The sequence below is a fragment of the Bufo bufo genome, chromosome 2 (assembly GCF_905171765.1).
Source record: "Bufo bufo chromosome 2, aBufBuf1.1, whole genome shotgun sequence".
Taxonomy (NCBI): Eukaryota; Metazoa; Chordata; class Amphibia; order Anura; family Bufonidae; genus Bufo; species Bufo bufo.
This window is the reverse complement of record NC_053390.1, coordinates 239156891-239174758: the sequence shown is the minus strand read 5'-3', so window position 1 is coordinate 239174758 and position 17868 is coordinate 239156891. Positions and strand designations below refer to the sequence as shown.

General features: G+C 42.7%; 1 protein-coding gene across 1 annotated transcript in view; it reads left to right on the top strand.

Moving 5' to 3' along the window:
* Positions 1-17868, top strand: part of GALNT9 (polypeptide N-acetylgalactosaminyltransferase 9) — an 832217-nt gene that overhangs the window by 623433 nt on the left and 190916 nt on the right. Inside the window, exon 7 of the mRNA XM_040416273.1 lies at positions 8251-8436. Within this exon, the coding sequence (XP_040272207.1) occupies positions 8251-8436 (186 nt within the window). The remainder of the gene's footprint in view (positions 1-8250; positions 8437-17868) is intronic.

The following is a 17868-nucleotide window of genomic DNA, read 5'->3' as shown; positions in this document are numbered from 1 at the left end:
TCCACTGCTCCCTTAACCACCTCCCGTCCGCCCATAGACTAAAAACATCCGGGAGGTGGTTCTATATTTCTGAATGGACGTTCCTGAACGTCCATTCAGAAACTGCAGCTGCACTATAATCGTGCAGCGGCTGATCGGGTTGCCCGTTTTCAGTGACAGCAGGACAACCCTTAGGCCTCTTTCACACGGTCTTTGCGGGAAAAAGTGCGAGTGCGTTGCGGGAACATGCACGATTTTTCCGCGCGAGTGCAAAACATTGTAATGCGTTTTGCACTCGCATGAGAAAAATCGCGCATGTTTGGTACCCAAACCCGAACTTCTTCACAGAAGTTCGGGCTTGGGATCGGTGTTCTGTAGATTGTATTATTTTTCCTTATAACGTGGTTATAAGGGAAAATAATAGCATTCTGAATACAGAATGCTAAGTAAAACATCGCTGGAGGGGTTAAAAAATAATAAAAAATAATTAAACTCACCTTAGTCCACTTGATCGCGCAGCCCGGCTTCTCTTCTGTCTCCTTCTTTGCTGATTGCAGGAAAAGGACCTGTGGTGATGTCACTCCGGTCATCACATGGTCCATCACATGATCCATCACCATGGTAAAAGATCATGTGATGGATCATGCGATGACCGGAGTGACGTCACCACAGGTCCTTTTCCTGCAATCAGCAAAGAAGGAGACAGAAGAGAAGCCGGGCTGCGCGATCAAGTGGACTAAAGTGAGTTTAATTTATTTTTTATTTTTTTTAAACCCCCCAGCCCTATTTTACTATGCATTCCGTATTCAGAATGCTATTATTTTCCCTTATAACCATGTTATAAGAGAAAATAATAATGATCGGGTCTCCATCCCGATCGTCTCCTAGCAACCGTGCGTGAAAATCGCACCGCATCCGCACTTGCGGATGCTTGCGATTTTCACGCAACCCCATTCATCTCTATGGGGCCTGCGTTACGTGAAAAACGCACAAAGTGGAGCATGCTGCGATTTTCACTCAACGCACAAGTGATGCGTGAAAATCACCGCTCGTGTGCACAGCCCCATAGAAATGAATGGGTCATGATTTAGTGCGGGTGCAATGCGTTCAACTCACGCATCGCATCCGCGCGGAATACTCGGCCGTGTGAAAGGGGCCTTAGAGAAGGCAGGGACAGTGCTATGCGCTTCCTGTTCCGGCCCGGCGGTCATGTAATCGCCGGGACCGGAGAGTGCAGGAGCTGTGTGAGGTCTTTCAGAGACCTCGATCAGCCCTGCTCTGAGGCTGTACAGTGCTGTACAGCCTCTCTGGGGGGGTGCATTTCTCCTGTAACTGGGACTATTATGTCAGCCCCAGTTACAGGAGAAATCAATAGTAAAAAAAAAAGTGAAGTAAATGTCCCCCCAGAGGTCTTGTATGACCTTATAGGGGACAAAAAGTGTAAAATAAAAAAATAAAGTGTTAAAAAAAAATAAAAAAAAGGTTTCGCATGTAAAAAAAAAATTCCCCATGTAAGGAATAAAAAAAGTTAAAAATAGAATAAAATAAAATAGACATATTTGGTATTGCCGCGTCAGTGACGGTTGGCTCTATAAATATATCACATGATCGACCCAGTCTGATAAACACCATAAAAAAAATATTAAAAAACTCTCAAAAAAAGCCATTTTTGTCACCTTACATCACAAAAAGTGCAACACCAAGTGATCAAAAGGGCGTATGTCCCACAAAATGGTACCAATAAAACCGGCACCTCATCCCGCAAAAAATAAGCCCCTACATAAGAAAATCTCTCAAAAAAATTATATATATATATAGCTCTCAGAACATGGAGACACTAAAACATCATTTTTTTGGTTTTAAAAATGCTATTGTGTAAAACTTAAATAAATAAGAAAACGTATACATATTAGGTATCGCCACACCCGTAGCGATCTGCTCTATAAAAATGTCACTTGACTGAACCCCTCAGGTGAACGCTGTAAAAATAAATAAATAAAAACCTTGCTAAAACAACCAATTTTTTGGTCACCTTGCCCCATAAAGTGTTATAATGAATGATCAAAAAATCATATGTACCCAAAAATAGTACCAATAAAACTGGCACCTTATCCCCTAGTTTCCAAAATGGGGTCACTTCTTGGGAGTTTCTACTGTAAGGGTTCATCAGGGGGGCTTCAAATGGGACATGGCATCTAAAAACCATGTGGAGTTCCTTTTCTTCTGTGCCCTGCTGTGTGCCCATACAGCAGTTTATAACCACATGTGGGGTGTTTCTGTAAACCTCAGAATCTGCGTAATAAATATTGAGTTTTGTTTGGCTGTTAACCATCGATGTGTTAAAGAAAAAAATTGGATTAAAATGGAAAATCTGCCAAAAAAGTGAAATTTAAAAATTTGATCTCCATTTTCCTTTAATTTTTGTGGAACGCCTAAAGGGTTAACAAAGTTTGTAAAATCGCTTTTAAGTAACTTGAGGGGTGTAGTTTCTACAATGGAGTCATTTATGGGGGTATCCACTATGTAGGACCCACAAAGTGACTTCAGACCTGAACTAGTCCTTAAAAATTACTTCTAAACTTCTAAGCCTTCTAACGTCCTAAAAAAATAAAATGACATTTCCAAAATGATGCCAACATAAAGTAGACATATGGGTTAAGTAATAAATATTTTATGAGGTATCACTTTGTTTTAAAAGCAGAGAAATAGAAATTTTGAAAATTGCCAATTTTTCTAAATTTTGGGTAAATTCTGGATTTTTTCAGAAATAAAGGTGAAATATATTGACTCAAATTTATGACCATCATGAAGTACAATGTGTCACGAGAAAACAATCTCTGAATGACTTGGATAAGTAAAGGCGTTCCAAAGTTATTACCACATAAAGTGAGATATGTCAGATTTGCAAAATTAGGCCTGGTCAGGAAGGGGGCAAATGGCCCAGATGGGAAGTGGTTAAAAGACCGTTGCTATGGCTCATCCGTCTCCAGCTAGGAAGACAGAGGGGCGGTCCTTCACACAGCATGCCTGCATTAGGCTTCAGAGTGAGCTGGCAGGAAGCTGCTGGCTACAGCAAGTTTGCATGTGACCTGAGGGAATGCAGTTTTGGCCTCAGAACTAGCAAAGGAGCCATCTTGAGAAGATCCTCATAATGTATGATTCAAAACAGCCGTAAATAAGGGGAAAACTCAAGAAAACCATTGGTAAGTGAAGAAACTAAAGATTGCTTTATGCATAATGCTGCAGCAGCAGTAACATATGCTAAAATTGATTTTTTTATATAAATATGACAGTTATCCTTTGAACGTGGTTGTCACAGGTGTTGAATTCCTCCGAGATCCATGCCTCATTCATTTTTAGAAATGTGGGAAAATCCACACTGTTGGGAGCAAGGCGAGTGTGCTTATCGGTCGCTATCCTCCTGCTGCGCTGAACGTCCATTCGGACACGACACTCAGCAAGCCAAGAGTTCCATGGCAAATTGTGCCAGCTCTGGCCACAGGTCAAGCCTGCACACCCAGTAGTCCAGTGGTTCCTCGCTTCTCACAGCGTCCACATTGGCCGTTAACCCGATGTAGTTGGACACGTGTCGGTCTATGCGTTCCCTGAGGCTGGATCCGGAGGGCGGCTGTCGATAGGTTGGCTGCAATAATGATCTCATATCCGAAGTGACCAACACCTCTTCAAACCGCCCTCTTCTTGCATGCGCGGTAGGATTGGTACCCACAACTGTTTCTGTGGGTGGAAATTCCTGACAGCGCCAGCAAAAGCAGAATGCAGTAACTCTCGCAGCAAGGCCTGGAAATGCTGCATTCTGCCAGCCCTCTGTGATGCTGGTAACATGTCCGCCATTTTGTGCTTGTACCGGGGTCTAAGTACGTTGCCACTCAGGACTGGTCCTTGCCCTTTATGCTTTTTATATGGGGGTCCCTCTTCAAACACTGGCGCATGAAGGCCCCCATTTGCACTAAATTGGAAGTGGTGGAGCGCCCTAACTCATGCTCATCGTCAAGGAGAATGTCGTCCTCGGTCTCCTCCCCCCAGCCACAGACAACACCAGGGATCCCCGAAAAGTTTAAAGCATGCTCTTCTTGCTCCTCCTCCTCCCCCAGGCACCACCCTCCTATGACTCCTCTTCAGACTCCTGCTGACTTGTCTCAGATGGAGTAGCCCGCCCCGGGAATTTATTCAGCATTGCGACTTCCTCATATTCCAGCTCCTGCTTCTCGACGACTTGATCAATGACACGATGCAATGCACGCTCCAGAAAGAAGTATGATGTGACTGATGGCCCCCTGGCTGCGACTGACCAGTTTGGTGATCTCATCAAATGGCCGCAGAAGTCTGCAGTGAAAAGAAACCAAGCTCCCCAGAACCTGTCCTGCTGCAGAGTTCGTACAGGTAACAGCACGTTGCTGCCGGAGCAGCCCATCAAACATATACAAGCGCGTCGGGCTGTCACAAATCAGACATCTGACAGGCAGGTGGTGTCACCGCTGAATGTCAGCAAGGCGAGCCATGGCCGTGTAAGATCTAAAATGGCCAGGGATTTTCCTGGCCTGCCACAAGACGTCCTGGACCCCGGGGTATTTGCCAACGAATCACAGCTCGAATAAGTTCAGGACATGTGTCATTTTGCCACATTTCAGCACCCTCAGCAGATTGGCACTGTTGTCACACACCACTTTACCAACTGTCAAATTGAGCGGGATTAGCAACTGATCTGCCTGTGATCGCAGAGCTGAAAGCAGTGCAGTACCAGTGTGGTTCTTGGCTTCCAGGCACAACAGCCACAGCACAGCATGGCAACAACTCACCTGGCACATCGAATAGGTTCTGGGGAGCTTGGGGGTTGCAACGGGAGAGGCGGTAGCAGTGGAAAAGGAAGAGTCATCCTAGGAGACGGAGGATGGAGTAGGAGGAGGAGAAGAGGCAGGCCTGCATGCAATCCGTGGCGGTAACACCAAATCTACACGGGTGCCACAGGTTGCATGCTTGACAGCTGTCAGAAGGTTCACCCAGTGGGCAGTAAAAGTTATGTACCTTCCCTGCCGTGTTTGATAGACCAAGTGTCTGTGGTCAGATGTGACATCCGGTCGAGGTCTCCACTACTATAACCACAGATCCCTTGACAAAGGCCAGATATATGGCCGAAACGTTGGGACACGTTATACCAGTCTAATTTGCTATCCGGATGTATCAATTATGTATATATACATGAAATGATGTAAAACATCAATGAATTAATTAAATTGCATCAAAATTACTCTGGTGTGCCACGAATTTCTTCACTTGGCGTGGCAGTTCTTCAAACAATGTGCTGACGACAAGATCCGAGTGGTTTGCATGCTGTGCCATCAGAGCCTGAAGCGAGGCATTAACGTTCTGAACCTTAGCACAACCTGCATGACCAGGCATGAACTGCAGTGGAGTAAACACCTTAAAAACAAGGAACTCACTCAGGCCCCTCCTGCTCTGTCTTCTGCTGCTGCCTCGGCCTCTTCCTCCGCCTCTGGAGGAACGTTGGCACCTGCCGCCCAGCAAACAGGATGTGCCACCAAAAACACCACCTCCGTCACCAAGCATCTCCACCATGTCACACAGAAGCGTTCAGCTCTCCATCTCACAAACCTTTGAGAGAAAGCGTAAATTCCCACCTAGCCACCCTCGATCCCTTGCCCTGAATGCCAGCATTTCTAAACTGCTGGCCTTTGAAATGTTGTCATTCAGGCTGGTAGAGACGGACAGCTTCAAACAGCTCATGTCGCTTGCTGTCCCACAGTACGTCGTTCCCAGCCGCCACTTCTTCTCCAGGAGAGCCGTGCCCTCCCTGCACAACCAAGTATCCGATAAAATCAAGTGTGCACTGCGCAACGCCATCTGTGGCAAGGTCCACCTAACCACAGATATGTGGACCAGTAAGCACGGCCAGGGACGCTATATCTCCCTAACTGCACACTGGTAAATGTAGTGGCGGCTGGGCCCCAGGCGGAGAGCTGTTGGCGCACATCCTTCCGCCGCCAAGCATCGCAGGGCATCATTCTTTGCCTCCTATTGCCTCCTCTTCCTACTCGGCTTTCTCCTCCTCCTCTACCACCTCCTCATCCGGTCAGCGATAGACCTTCACTACCAACTTCAGCACAGCCAGGGGTAAACGTCAGCAGGCCATTCTGAAACAAAGCGTTCACAAAGCAAAGTAAAAAGTGGTTAAGTATGTTAAAAATAATTAACCGCCAATATAAACCCTGATGTAGGGTATTGCACTCTATTTTTTTTTTAAAACTCTATATGACAACGGTATTTGTGGCCTAAATGTGACACTCACTTATGCACGTCTTATCCCAGATGTGCAGTATATCAGTTTTTTTTTTTTACCCCAGTATGCCAAAGCCGTATTTATGGCCTAAATGTGACAGTGACTTATGCACGTGTGTAATCACAGATGTGCAGTATATTAGAGGCTTTTTTCACCCTAACCAAAAAGCTGTATTTTTGTCCTAAATGTGACAGTCACTTATGCTTGTCTAATCCCAGATGTGCAGTATATTGAGGTTTTTTTTACCCCAGTATGCCAAAGCTGTATTTCTGGACTTGCAGATAGCCTATGCTGGTGCACTATCGTTGCATAAAATGGCTGCCGATCATGTATGGATATTGACTAACTGAAGAAAAATAGCAGTTGTTGGCTCAGGGCAGGCTTAAAAAAATGGTGCACTCCACCCACAAAACACTTTTTCTGTAGATCGCTGAGTACATAAACCAGTTTATCCCTGATCTCTCCCTCACAGCAGCTGCAGCCTCTACCTACACTAATCCGAGCAGAGTGACAGGCGGCGCTATGTGACTCCAGCTTAAATAGAGGCTGGGTCACATGCTGCAGTTGGCCAATCACAGTCATGCCAATAGTAGGCATGACTGTGATGGCCTTTTGGGGCAAGTAGAATGACGCTTGTTGATTGGCTGCTTTGCAGCCTTTCAAAAAGTGCCATAAAAATCGCCGAACACCGAACCCGAACTTTTACGTAAATGTCCGGGTGCCGAAAACCCTAAAGTTCGGTACGAACCCGAACTTTACAGTTCGGGTTCGCTCAACTCTACTTAGGAGCACACCTACTGTCCGTAGTTGACTGCATTCTCCCTAAGGATGCACCAGGTAGGAGCATAAAGAAGACACGGGCGACCAAGATGCAAGATGAAATGGTGAGAGGTGTGGCCTCCACACCCACAGAAGATAGCAGGATGGTGGCAGGCACAGACCACATACCTAACAATTGAGTTCAATGTATGCAGTAATTCGCTGAGTACCACCTAGTAGAGGCCTCATGTCACCAGAATTTTATCATTTTATATCTATGCAGGGCATCTTTATTATGATACAAGTTCTCCTTCCCATTGTAAAATTTGCCCTTGATCCAACATGGCGGATTTCAGGATGGCGGCCAGCCTAAAAGATAGACCCTCTCACTTATTACTTGCTGGGGTATTCAGATATTGAATTTTCTGTTTCATTTCTGAAATAAAAAGGTTGTCCTGAAAATTTTGACTCACCTTGTATAATTAAAAAAATGTATCTCACCTGTATGCTCCTTTTGTTCTAGCGGCACTGCTATGGTGCTTCCAATCTATTAATCTGACTTCCCCATATGATTGCTACAGCTAATCATTGGCATCAGAGGTCATGTAAGGTAGTCAAGGAAATCATCACTGTAGTAGCAGTCTCTTGGCAGCAATGACATTTCTGACTACCTCATGTCAATCAACAATGAGACGAAAAGATGGTGGCAGCAGCGAGTAGCAACATTTCAGCTAATACATGTTTGAAAGGGGTTAGTATTAGATAAAACATGACTACTGGATTTAAGTTGTTCACCTACATAGAGTACTGCCTCGATCTTTAATTATTCTTAATTGACTCTGGATGGGTAAATTGGGCCAAGCCCACCATCAGGCATGCACCTATGTTTTTCTTGGCGTTGATTAGATTGCTGTCCATTTTTTTTTTACGCCATGTGACCACTGAGGCCAGTGCTTGACTGAATCAATGCTATGGGGTAGTCAGGGACATCATTGTTACAGCACCAAAAATGAACAGGGAGCACTGAAACAGGATACACATCTCTTTTTATGTTATTATTATAAAATAATCTTAAAGTTTATTTTCTTGACATGTTTTCAGCTGTTAACAAAGGGGAGTTTAGAAAACCCCTTTAAGACTACAGATAATGATAAGATAATCTTAAAGTTCTCATTTTGTTGACATCTGTTTTCTAGGTTTGGCAGTGTGGGGGAAGTATGGAAGTTTTGCCTTGCTCAAGAGTTGCCCATATTGAACGCACAAAGAAGCCTTATAATAATGACATTGATTACTATGCAAAGCGTAACGCCCTACGTGCTGCAGAGGTCTGGATGGATGAGTTCAAGTCCCATGTTTATATGGCATGGAACATACCAATGACAGTAAGTTATATGTTGTCCATATATAAGTGGTTTAATCACTAGATCTTTTATTTTATCCTTTTTATTTTTTTTTGTTACATGGTAGGACCAAAAGCAATAATCCAACCTAAAGAGGCCCGTAATCCAAAATGCAGTTTTGTTTCAACCAGACAACTTTTTGTTGTTAGATGTCATAGCAGTATGTGTGGCAATTGTATGATATGTAGTCGAGCAGTCATCTCATTGTCATTACAGACAGGATTAGAATGACAGATATTACCTTTATATAGATAACACAGGATCCACCACTTACAATAGGTGATTGACACAACAATGACCTTTGCACAAGTCACAGTAGATGCCTAGAAAACTCTCCCATAGATGTTAATGAGGTTCCCACCAGACTATTTTGTCTGTGGCCCATGTGGCTGCTATAAAGCATAGCCCTAAATTCTATTAACAGCTCAGGAAATAGAATAAAAAAATCCAGTCAGAAAAATAAAATTAAAAAAATTAGAAAAAAGGATATTTGTCACTAATCTGATGGTGACACATTCCCTTTAAAGGGGTTCTCCAGGAAAGATTTAAAATGGCTGCCAGATACCTGTCCTAGAATGTGAGCAGGACTGGTTGCCTCCACTTCCAGAGCCGAGTAGGGGTGTGAGGGGGCAGAGCCTCTCTACTGCTTTACAACAGATGGTAATTTTGTAATCCTGCCTACGATATGCCATCAGGCTGAGCAGCCTCACAGGAACGCTCACAAATAATAGTATGCTCTAGTGTCAGAGCACAGTGTAATGAGCCCTCAACCCTCTAAGCAGGTAACCAGCCCTGCTCACATTCTAGGACAGGTTACTGGCGGCCATTTTAAATTGTTTCCAGAAAACCTCTTTTAGGCTTCTTCCTGTATACAATGTATAACTCATGGATACTTTAAACTAATGAGATGCATTGTTTAACATTGCCTATAAAGTCCACAAATGTAACCAGCAGATTTAATTTGCATCATTTGCATTTTTATTTGCATCTAGCATATTTTCAATACATATGGTTTGTTGTTTTCAACATTTTTCTGTTCCTTTTTACTCCATGAATCATACTAATCAGGATCTGGAAACTATCAATAAGCTTCTTTTACAGTTGTGTACTTTGAATAAGGATTGTATATGGGCTGTGACTATGAACTTCTCATTGACATCTTAAAACCTAACTCTACCTAATGAATGAGTTTTTACCAATAGTACAAGATTTCTAGCCCAACACATAAGGGATGCAAAGGGTTCAGATTGCAGCCAGCTGCGGTCGAGTATTGCGCGACCAATTAGGCCACAAGTGCCTTTTATTTAACTATTATGTATAGTAAGTCTTTATTGTTATTAAATAATACCGTGCAGCCATTAACAATGATGACAGGCTATACAGTGCGGTCTTTATTAGTTAAATGAAGGGCAGCTGTGGCCTAATTGGCTGTCACCATGGGTCACGACTGTACTGTGTTGTCATACCCATAGATTCCTTTTCTTCCCCTGATCTTCCGATTCCACAATCATATACTTAATTTTACTAACCTCTACAGTAGGTAACTAGTCAAACGTCTGTGGTTTACAAAATAACAGATGAAGTGGGAAAGGAGTATGGCTTAACCACTTCACATCCGGGCCATTTGCCCCCTTCCTGACCAGGCCTAATTTTGCAAATCTGACATATATCACTTTATGTGGTAATAACTTTGGAACACTTTTACTTATCCAAGCTATTCACAGATTATTAAAATTCTTAAGAAAATTGCCAAAACCCACTTTTTAAGGACCAGTTCAGGTCTAAAGTCACTTTGTAGGGCTTACATAGTGGATACCCCCATAAATGACCCCACTTGGGAATTCCTTAAGTGTATTTTTTTTACACTTTTCGTCCCCCATAAGGTCATACAAGACCTCTGGGGGACATTTAACTTAACTTTTTTTCACTATTGATTTCTCCTGTAACTGGGGCAATACAGAGCTGTACAGCCTCAGTGCAGGGCTGATCGAGGTCTGTGAAAGACCCGACAGCTCCTGCACCCTCCAGCCCCCGGCAGTAACATGACCGCCGGGCCGTAACAGGAAGCGTATAGCGCTTCCTGCACTGTATACACAGCGCTTGTTGAGCGCTGTGTATACAGCGATCTAGAAGGCAGGGACACCTGGGAACTGTCCCTGCCTCCTCGAACCTCTTCAGGACACAGGGCGTACAGGTACGCCCTTATGTCCTGGTATTTCCGATTACCGCCGCGTGGCGGGCGGTGATCGGAAGCCGGTGCCTGCTCAAATCATTGAGCAGGCACCTCGGCTAAATGCACGGGTGGGGGTCCTGTGACCCCCCCATGTCGGCGATCGCTGCAAACCGCAGGTCAATTCAGACCTGCGGTTTGCGGCTTTTTATTGTGCAGGCGGCGGTGGTGGTGCCATCGGGTCCCCGTGGCGCTGTGGGGGGGACCCGATGGCATTGAAGGCAGCGTGATGCCTTCCTGAGGCATCGGCGCTGCCTTCCTGTGATGAGCCTGTGAGATCCAGCCCTCTGGATCTCACAGGCCGGAAGCTGTATGAGTAATACTCACTGTATTACTCATACAGCCAATGCATTCCAATACAGAAGTATTGGAATGCATTGTAAAGGATCAGACCCCCAAAAGTACAAGTCCCAAAGTGGGACAAAAAATAAAGTGAAAAAAAAAGTTGAAAAAATAAAGTTTCCCCCCCAAAAAATAAAGTTTCAAGTAAAAATAAACAAAAACGTCATTTTCACCAAATAAAGTAAAAAAAATTGGGAAAAAATAGGGGAAAAAAATGGACATATTAGGTATCGCCGCGTGCGTATCGACCGGCTCTATAAACATATCACATGACCGAACCCCTCAGATGAACACCGTAAAAAAATAAAAATAAAAACTGTGCTAAATAAACCATTTTTTTGTCACCTTACATCACAAAAAGTACAACAGCAAGCGATCAAAAAGGCGTACGCCCACCAAAATAGTACCAATCTAACTGTCACCTCATCCCGCAAAAAATGAGCCCCTACCTGAGACAATCGCCCAAAAAATAAAAAATAAACTATAGCTCAGAATATGGAGACACTAAAACATCATTTTTTTTGTTTTAAAAAAGCTGTTATTGTGTAAAACTTACATAAATAAAAAAAAAGTATACATATTTGATATCGCCACGTCCGTATAGACAGGCTCTATAAAAATATCATATGTCCTAACCCCTCAGATGAACACCGTAAAAAATAAAAACTGTGCTAAATAAACCATTTTTTGTCACCTTACATCACAAAAAGTGCCAATCAAACCGTCATCTCATCCCGCAAAAAATGAGACCCTAGCTAAGATAATCGCCCAAAAACTGAAAAAAACTATGGCTCTCAGACTACGGAGACACTAAAACATGATTTTTTTTTGTTTCAAAAATGAAATCATTGTGTAAAACTTACATAAATAAAAAAATTGTAAACATATTAGATATCGCTGCATCCGTGACAACCTGCTCTATAAAAGAACCACATGATCTAACCTGTCAGATGAATGTTATAAACAAAACAAAAAACGGTGCCAAAACAGCTATTTCTTGTTACCTTGCGTCACAAAAAGTGTAATATAGAGCAACCAAAAATCATATGTACCCTAAACTAGTACCAACAAAACTTCCACCCTATCCCGTAGTTTCTAAAATGGGGGCACTTTTTTGGAGTTTCTATTCTAGGGGTGCATCAGGGGGCTTCAAATGGGACATGGTATCAAAAAAAAACAGTCCAGCAAAATCTGCCTTCCAAAAACCGTATGGCATTCCTTTCCTTCTGCGCCCTACCGTGTGCCCATACAGCAGTTTACGACCACATATGTGGTGTTTCTGTAAACTACAGAATCAGGGCCATAAATATTGAGTTTTATTTGGCTGTTAACCCTTGCTTTGTAACTGGAAAAAAAATATTAAAATGAAAAATCTGCCAAAAAAGTGAAATTTTGAAATTGTATCTCTATTTTCCATTAATTCTTGTGGAACACCTAAAGGGTTAACAATGTTTGTAAAATCAGTTTTGAATACCTTGAGGGGTGTAGTTTCTTAGATGGGGTCACTTTATGGTGTTTCTACTCTAGGGGTGCATCCCCCTAATGCACCCCTAGTGTAGAAACTCCATAAAGTGACCCCATCTAAGCCCCCCTGGCTTCAAATGGGACATGGTGTCAAAAAAAACAGTCTAGCAAAATCTGCCTTCCAAAAACCATATGGCATTCCTTTCCTTCTGCGCCCTGCCGTGTGCCCGTACAGCAGTTTACGACCACATATGGGGTGATTCTGTAAACTACAGAATCAGGGCCATAAATATTTAGTTTTGTTTGGCTGTTAACCCTTGCTTTGTAACTGGAAAAAAAATATTAAAATGAAAAATCTGCCAAAAAAGTGAAATTTTTAAATTGTATCTCTATTTTCCATTAATTCTTGTGGAACACCTAAAGGGTTAACAACGTTTGTAAAATCAGTTTTGAATACCTTGAGGAGTGTAGTTTCTAGAATGGGGTCATTTTTGGGTGGTTTATATTATTTAAGCCTCACAAAGTGACTTCAGACCTGAACTGGTCCTTAAAAAGTTTTTTTCATTTTATTTCTGAGAAATTTCAAGATTTACTTCTAAAATTCTAAGCCTTGTAACGTCCCCCAAAAATAAAATGTCATTCCCAAAATGATTCTAACATGAAGAAGACATATGGGGAATGTAAAGTAATAACTATTTTTTGTAGGTATTACTATGTATTATAGAAGTAGAGAAATTGAAACTTGGAAATGTGCTAATTTTTCCAAATTGTTGGCAAATTTGGTATTTTTTTATAAATAAAAATTATTTTTTTTTACTCCATTTTACCACTGTCATGAAGTAAAATATGTGACGAAAAAACATTCTCAGAATGGCCTGGATAAGTCAAAGCGTTTTAAAGTTATCACCACTTAAAGTGACACCGGTCAGATTTGCAAAAAATTGCCTGGTCCTTAAGGTGAAATAAGGCTGTGTCCTTAAGGAGTTAAGGGTTGCCCTGCTGTCACTGACAACGGGCAGCCCAATCTGCAGCTGCACGATTAGCGTGCAGCTGTAGTCTCTGAATGGACGTTCAGGAACATTCTATCAGAGATAGAGAACCACCTCCCGGACGTTTTTAGTCTATGGGCGGACGGGAGGTGGTTAAGATGTATGGTGCTGTATGCCAAAACTGGGCCAAAATTTTATTGCTAATTTTTACTACAAAAGTAATCTAACCAATAGATTACATAAAGTCATCCAGCATCAGCCACAGTAATAGACCTGGAGCATATTTATACTGTCTAGTCTAGGTTTACACCTACTAGATAGTATTAGTAAATGTGTCCCCTTGTGTAGAGAAATAATCATTTATTTAGGAGATATTCAGCATAAGTTGGCAGTTGTCATTACATTATAGAAAGTTAGAGAAAAGTATCTCTTGCTGTCCCGATTATAGATGTGCGAATTTTTAAAAGATTCGATTCGCCGGTTTGCCGAATTTTTGGAAAAATTTGGTTCGGTAAGAATAAATTTGTGGAGAATTACGTTAAAAAACGGCTATTTCCTGGCTGCAGAGAGCCTTCATAGTGGTACAGAACACTGTGCCTTGCTGTAACACACATAGGGAGTCTGCTTTGATAGTGAAATACAGAGTCCGTATGACATGCAGATGACAGGCGTCGCTCTTAGAATCACTGCACACTTCACTTATTTGGGCAGTCACGGGGCCAAAACTGACCAAATAACTCATGTATGAACTCAGCCTTACAGTTCGATGTTAGCGCCAAGAAGAAGCGCACTCCATTTACACTGTCATCAGCTGCTTCCACATAGATGTCTACAGACCCTGTTCTATTAAACGCTTATGCAAGTAGAGCCCCCGACAGAGTGGAGAGGGTGTCAGCAGTAAGTTTGTCAATGCCACTGATTATTTTGCCCTTCCTCTGGTCAGAACAATAACCCACAAAAAAACGGATCTTGTCTGTAGAGCATCCGCATTCACTCAGTCAGCATTTGGTCAGTAATCCATAATATTGCTAATGCCAAAAAAAAAAACAGGAGTGGATCCAAAACAGAGATGACACGTGGACGGAATAGTTGCATGTCTTCTGTGTTTTGTACCCACTCCTGCTTTTGGCTACCAAATCATAAGCCAATTCTGATGGGACCATACAGGCCTTACAGCTGCTACACAGACATGATTCGTTGTGCGTCTCATTTAACCTTTCTTCTGACAGATTAGAAGGGTCAAATAAATGATGTCAGCCAAGCCAAAAAGGCTAAATAGTGGCCCAATGACAGCAGTATCAGGAGGCCAGAGTGGCACGGTGACATAGTTGGGAGATGGGTGGCAATACCAGTACGCAATGAAGATGGTGGGTGAAAGAAGGAGCACTTGGCATCAGATGTGTGGCATCAGGTGGAAGCTTCAGAATAGTAGCTGAGGCAGGTAGCCAGAAGAAACCGGTATCTTTTGTCAAAGTGTTGGTGTGACCCCATGGATGATCTAGTCTGATGAGTAAGGCATTGGTAGGTGGAATTCCTGGCTAATCCACGCCCGATTCATCTTGAAAAAAGGTCAGTCTCTCCACATTTTGGGTGGACAGGAAAGTTCTTCTTGGGATAACTATGGCCCCCGACGCACTAAACACCCGCTCTGATGCCCCACTACTGGCCGGACAGGACAGTTTTTCCAGGGTAAACTCTGCTAGTTACGGCCACAAATCCAGTTTGGCTGACCAGTAGTCCAGTGGATTTGTGGGTGAAGGAAGCTGCTTATCAGTGACTCTAGACTCAGGCTGCTGCTGATGGAGCTGGTACTGCTCCTGCCACCCCACCCCTCCCAGCAGCCATGGCAGTGGAACGTGAGGGCAGAGGGCCCCCCCGGTCAGACCTGTGAGAGGATGGACAATGGCGAAGATAGGCAGCGGCCAACTGATTACAAAGGATGTCTCTATAGTAGTTCAGTTTGTCCTCCCTCTCAGTGGGTGTAAAAAAAAGCCCCCATTTTGGACCGGTAGCAAGGGTCCAACATGGTGCAGAGTCAGAAGTCATCCGTCTGCCGAATGGTGATAATTCGGCTGTCACTACCCAAGCAAGTGAGCATGTAGCGGGCCATTTGCGCAAGTGACTCGGAGGAACTCCCTGCCTCCATCTCCACGGCTTCCTGCATCGGTGTGCCTGGGTCATCTTCCTCATCTTCCTCATCTCCCTCTTGCTCCTTCTCTCTTGTCACCTGTATAGAAAAACCATCCATTTCGCTACACATTGCTTGTGCGCCAATGTCCCCCTCCTCCTCTTTCTCCAGTTCAGCCCCCATAGGGCTCATGTGGCCGGGAGATTTAGACATCATATCTCTAGTTCCTGACCAGACAGATTTACCAGCATCTGTTCCAGGACATGAAGCAGTGGAATGACATTGTTCATCCCGTAGTCCTGGCGACTGACAAATAATGTGGCATCCTCAAAGGGCCTGAGCCAACTGCAGGTGTCACGCATGAGCTGCCACTGGCTGACATCAAAATTACACAGGGGAGTACTCCTATCTGCTTGGATCATCAGAATATCGTTGATGGTCTTTCTCTGTTCGTACAGTTGGTCCAACATATTGAGGGTGGAATTCCAACTGGTGGAAACGTTGCATATCTGCCTATTTTGGAGGGTGCCATTCTGCTGCTGCAGCTCAAGGAGGGTGTGCTTCACGGTGTACGAGTGGCTGAAATGCATGCAAAGTTTCCTGGCCATTTTTATGATGTCTTGCAGAAGGGTGGAAGACTTCAGGAAACGCTTGACAACCAGATTGAACACTCAATAAAAGTCCTCTAAAACTTCTCCTTTATTTTGTATAATGAATAAGGACGAAACGCGTTAACAATCACTGTATGCAAAGTGGATGTGTCTGCTGTACCATTCATTATACAAAATAAAGGAGAAGTTTTAGAGGACTTTCATTGAATCTGAAGCCGTTTTTCCTCATATCTTCTGCGCTGCCTTAACTGGGACTCACCCAAGGCTTCAGGAGTCGGGAGCAATACAGACTGGACAGGTGAGCTGGAAAAAGCATGTGTGCAATTGTACCCGAAGTTTCTAAAATGGGGTAACTTTTTTGGAGTTTCTACTCTAGGGGCCATAAATATTGAGTTTTGTTTGGCTGTTAACCCTTGCTTTGTAACTGGAAAAAATTGATTAAAATGGAAAATTTGCCAAAAAATTTAAATTCGGAAATTTCATCTCCATTTGCCAATAACTCTTGTGGAACACCTAAATGGTTAACAACGTTTGTAAAATCAGTTTTGAATACCTTGAGGGGTGTAGTTTCTTAGATGGTGTCACTTTTATGGAGTTTCTACTCTAGGGGTGCATGAGGGGGGCTTCAAATGGGACATGGTGTCAAAAAAAACAGTCCAGCAAAATCTGCCTTCCAAAAACCGTATCGCATTCCTTTCCTTCTGCGCTCTGCCGTGTGCCCTTACAGCAGTTTACCACATATGGGGTGTTTCTGTAAACTACATAATCAGGACCATAAATATTGAGTTTTGTTTGGCTGTTAACCCTTGTTTTGTAACTGGAAAAAAATATTAAAATGGAAAATCTGCCAAAAAAGTGAAATTTTTAAATTGTATCTCTATTTTCCATTAATTCTTGTGGAACACCTAAAGGGTAAACGACGTTTGTAAAATCATTTTTGAATACCTTGAGGGGTTTAGTTTCTAGAATGGGGTCATTTTTGGGTGGTTTCTATTATGTAAGCCTCACAAAGTGACTTCAGACCTGAACTGGTCCTTAAAAAGTTTTTTTTTTTAAATTCTGAGAAATTTCAAGATTTACTTCTAAACTTCTAAGCCTTGTAACGTCCCCCAAAAATAAAATGTCATTCCCAAAATGATCCTAACATAAAGTAGACATATGGGAAATGAAAAGTTATAACTATTTCTTTAGGTATTAACATGTATTATAGAAGTAGAGAAATTGAAACTTTGAAATTTGCTAATTTTTAAAGATTTTGGGCAAATTTGGTATTTTTTTATAAATAAAAATTATTTTTTTACTCCATTTTACTAGTATCATGAAGTACAATATGTGACGAAAAAAACAATCTCAGAATGGCCTGGATAAGTCAAAGCGTTTTAAAGTTACCACATAAAGTGACACTGGTCAGATTTGCAAAAAATGGCCTGGTCCTTAAGGTGAAATAAGGCTCTGTCCTTATGGAGTTAAGAAATAACTGCACCGCAGAGCGGCATTTTTTTTTTCTTTTTCCGCTAAAGCACCTCACAAAAGCCTTTACTACACATAAGTGAACCGCAGAGCATCAAATACATTTTTTTCCTTTTTATGCTAATACACGTCGCAAAAGGCTTAACAAGAAATAACTGCACCAATGAGCTGCAAATGTAT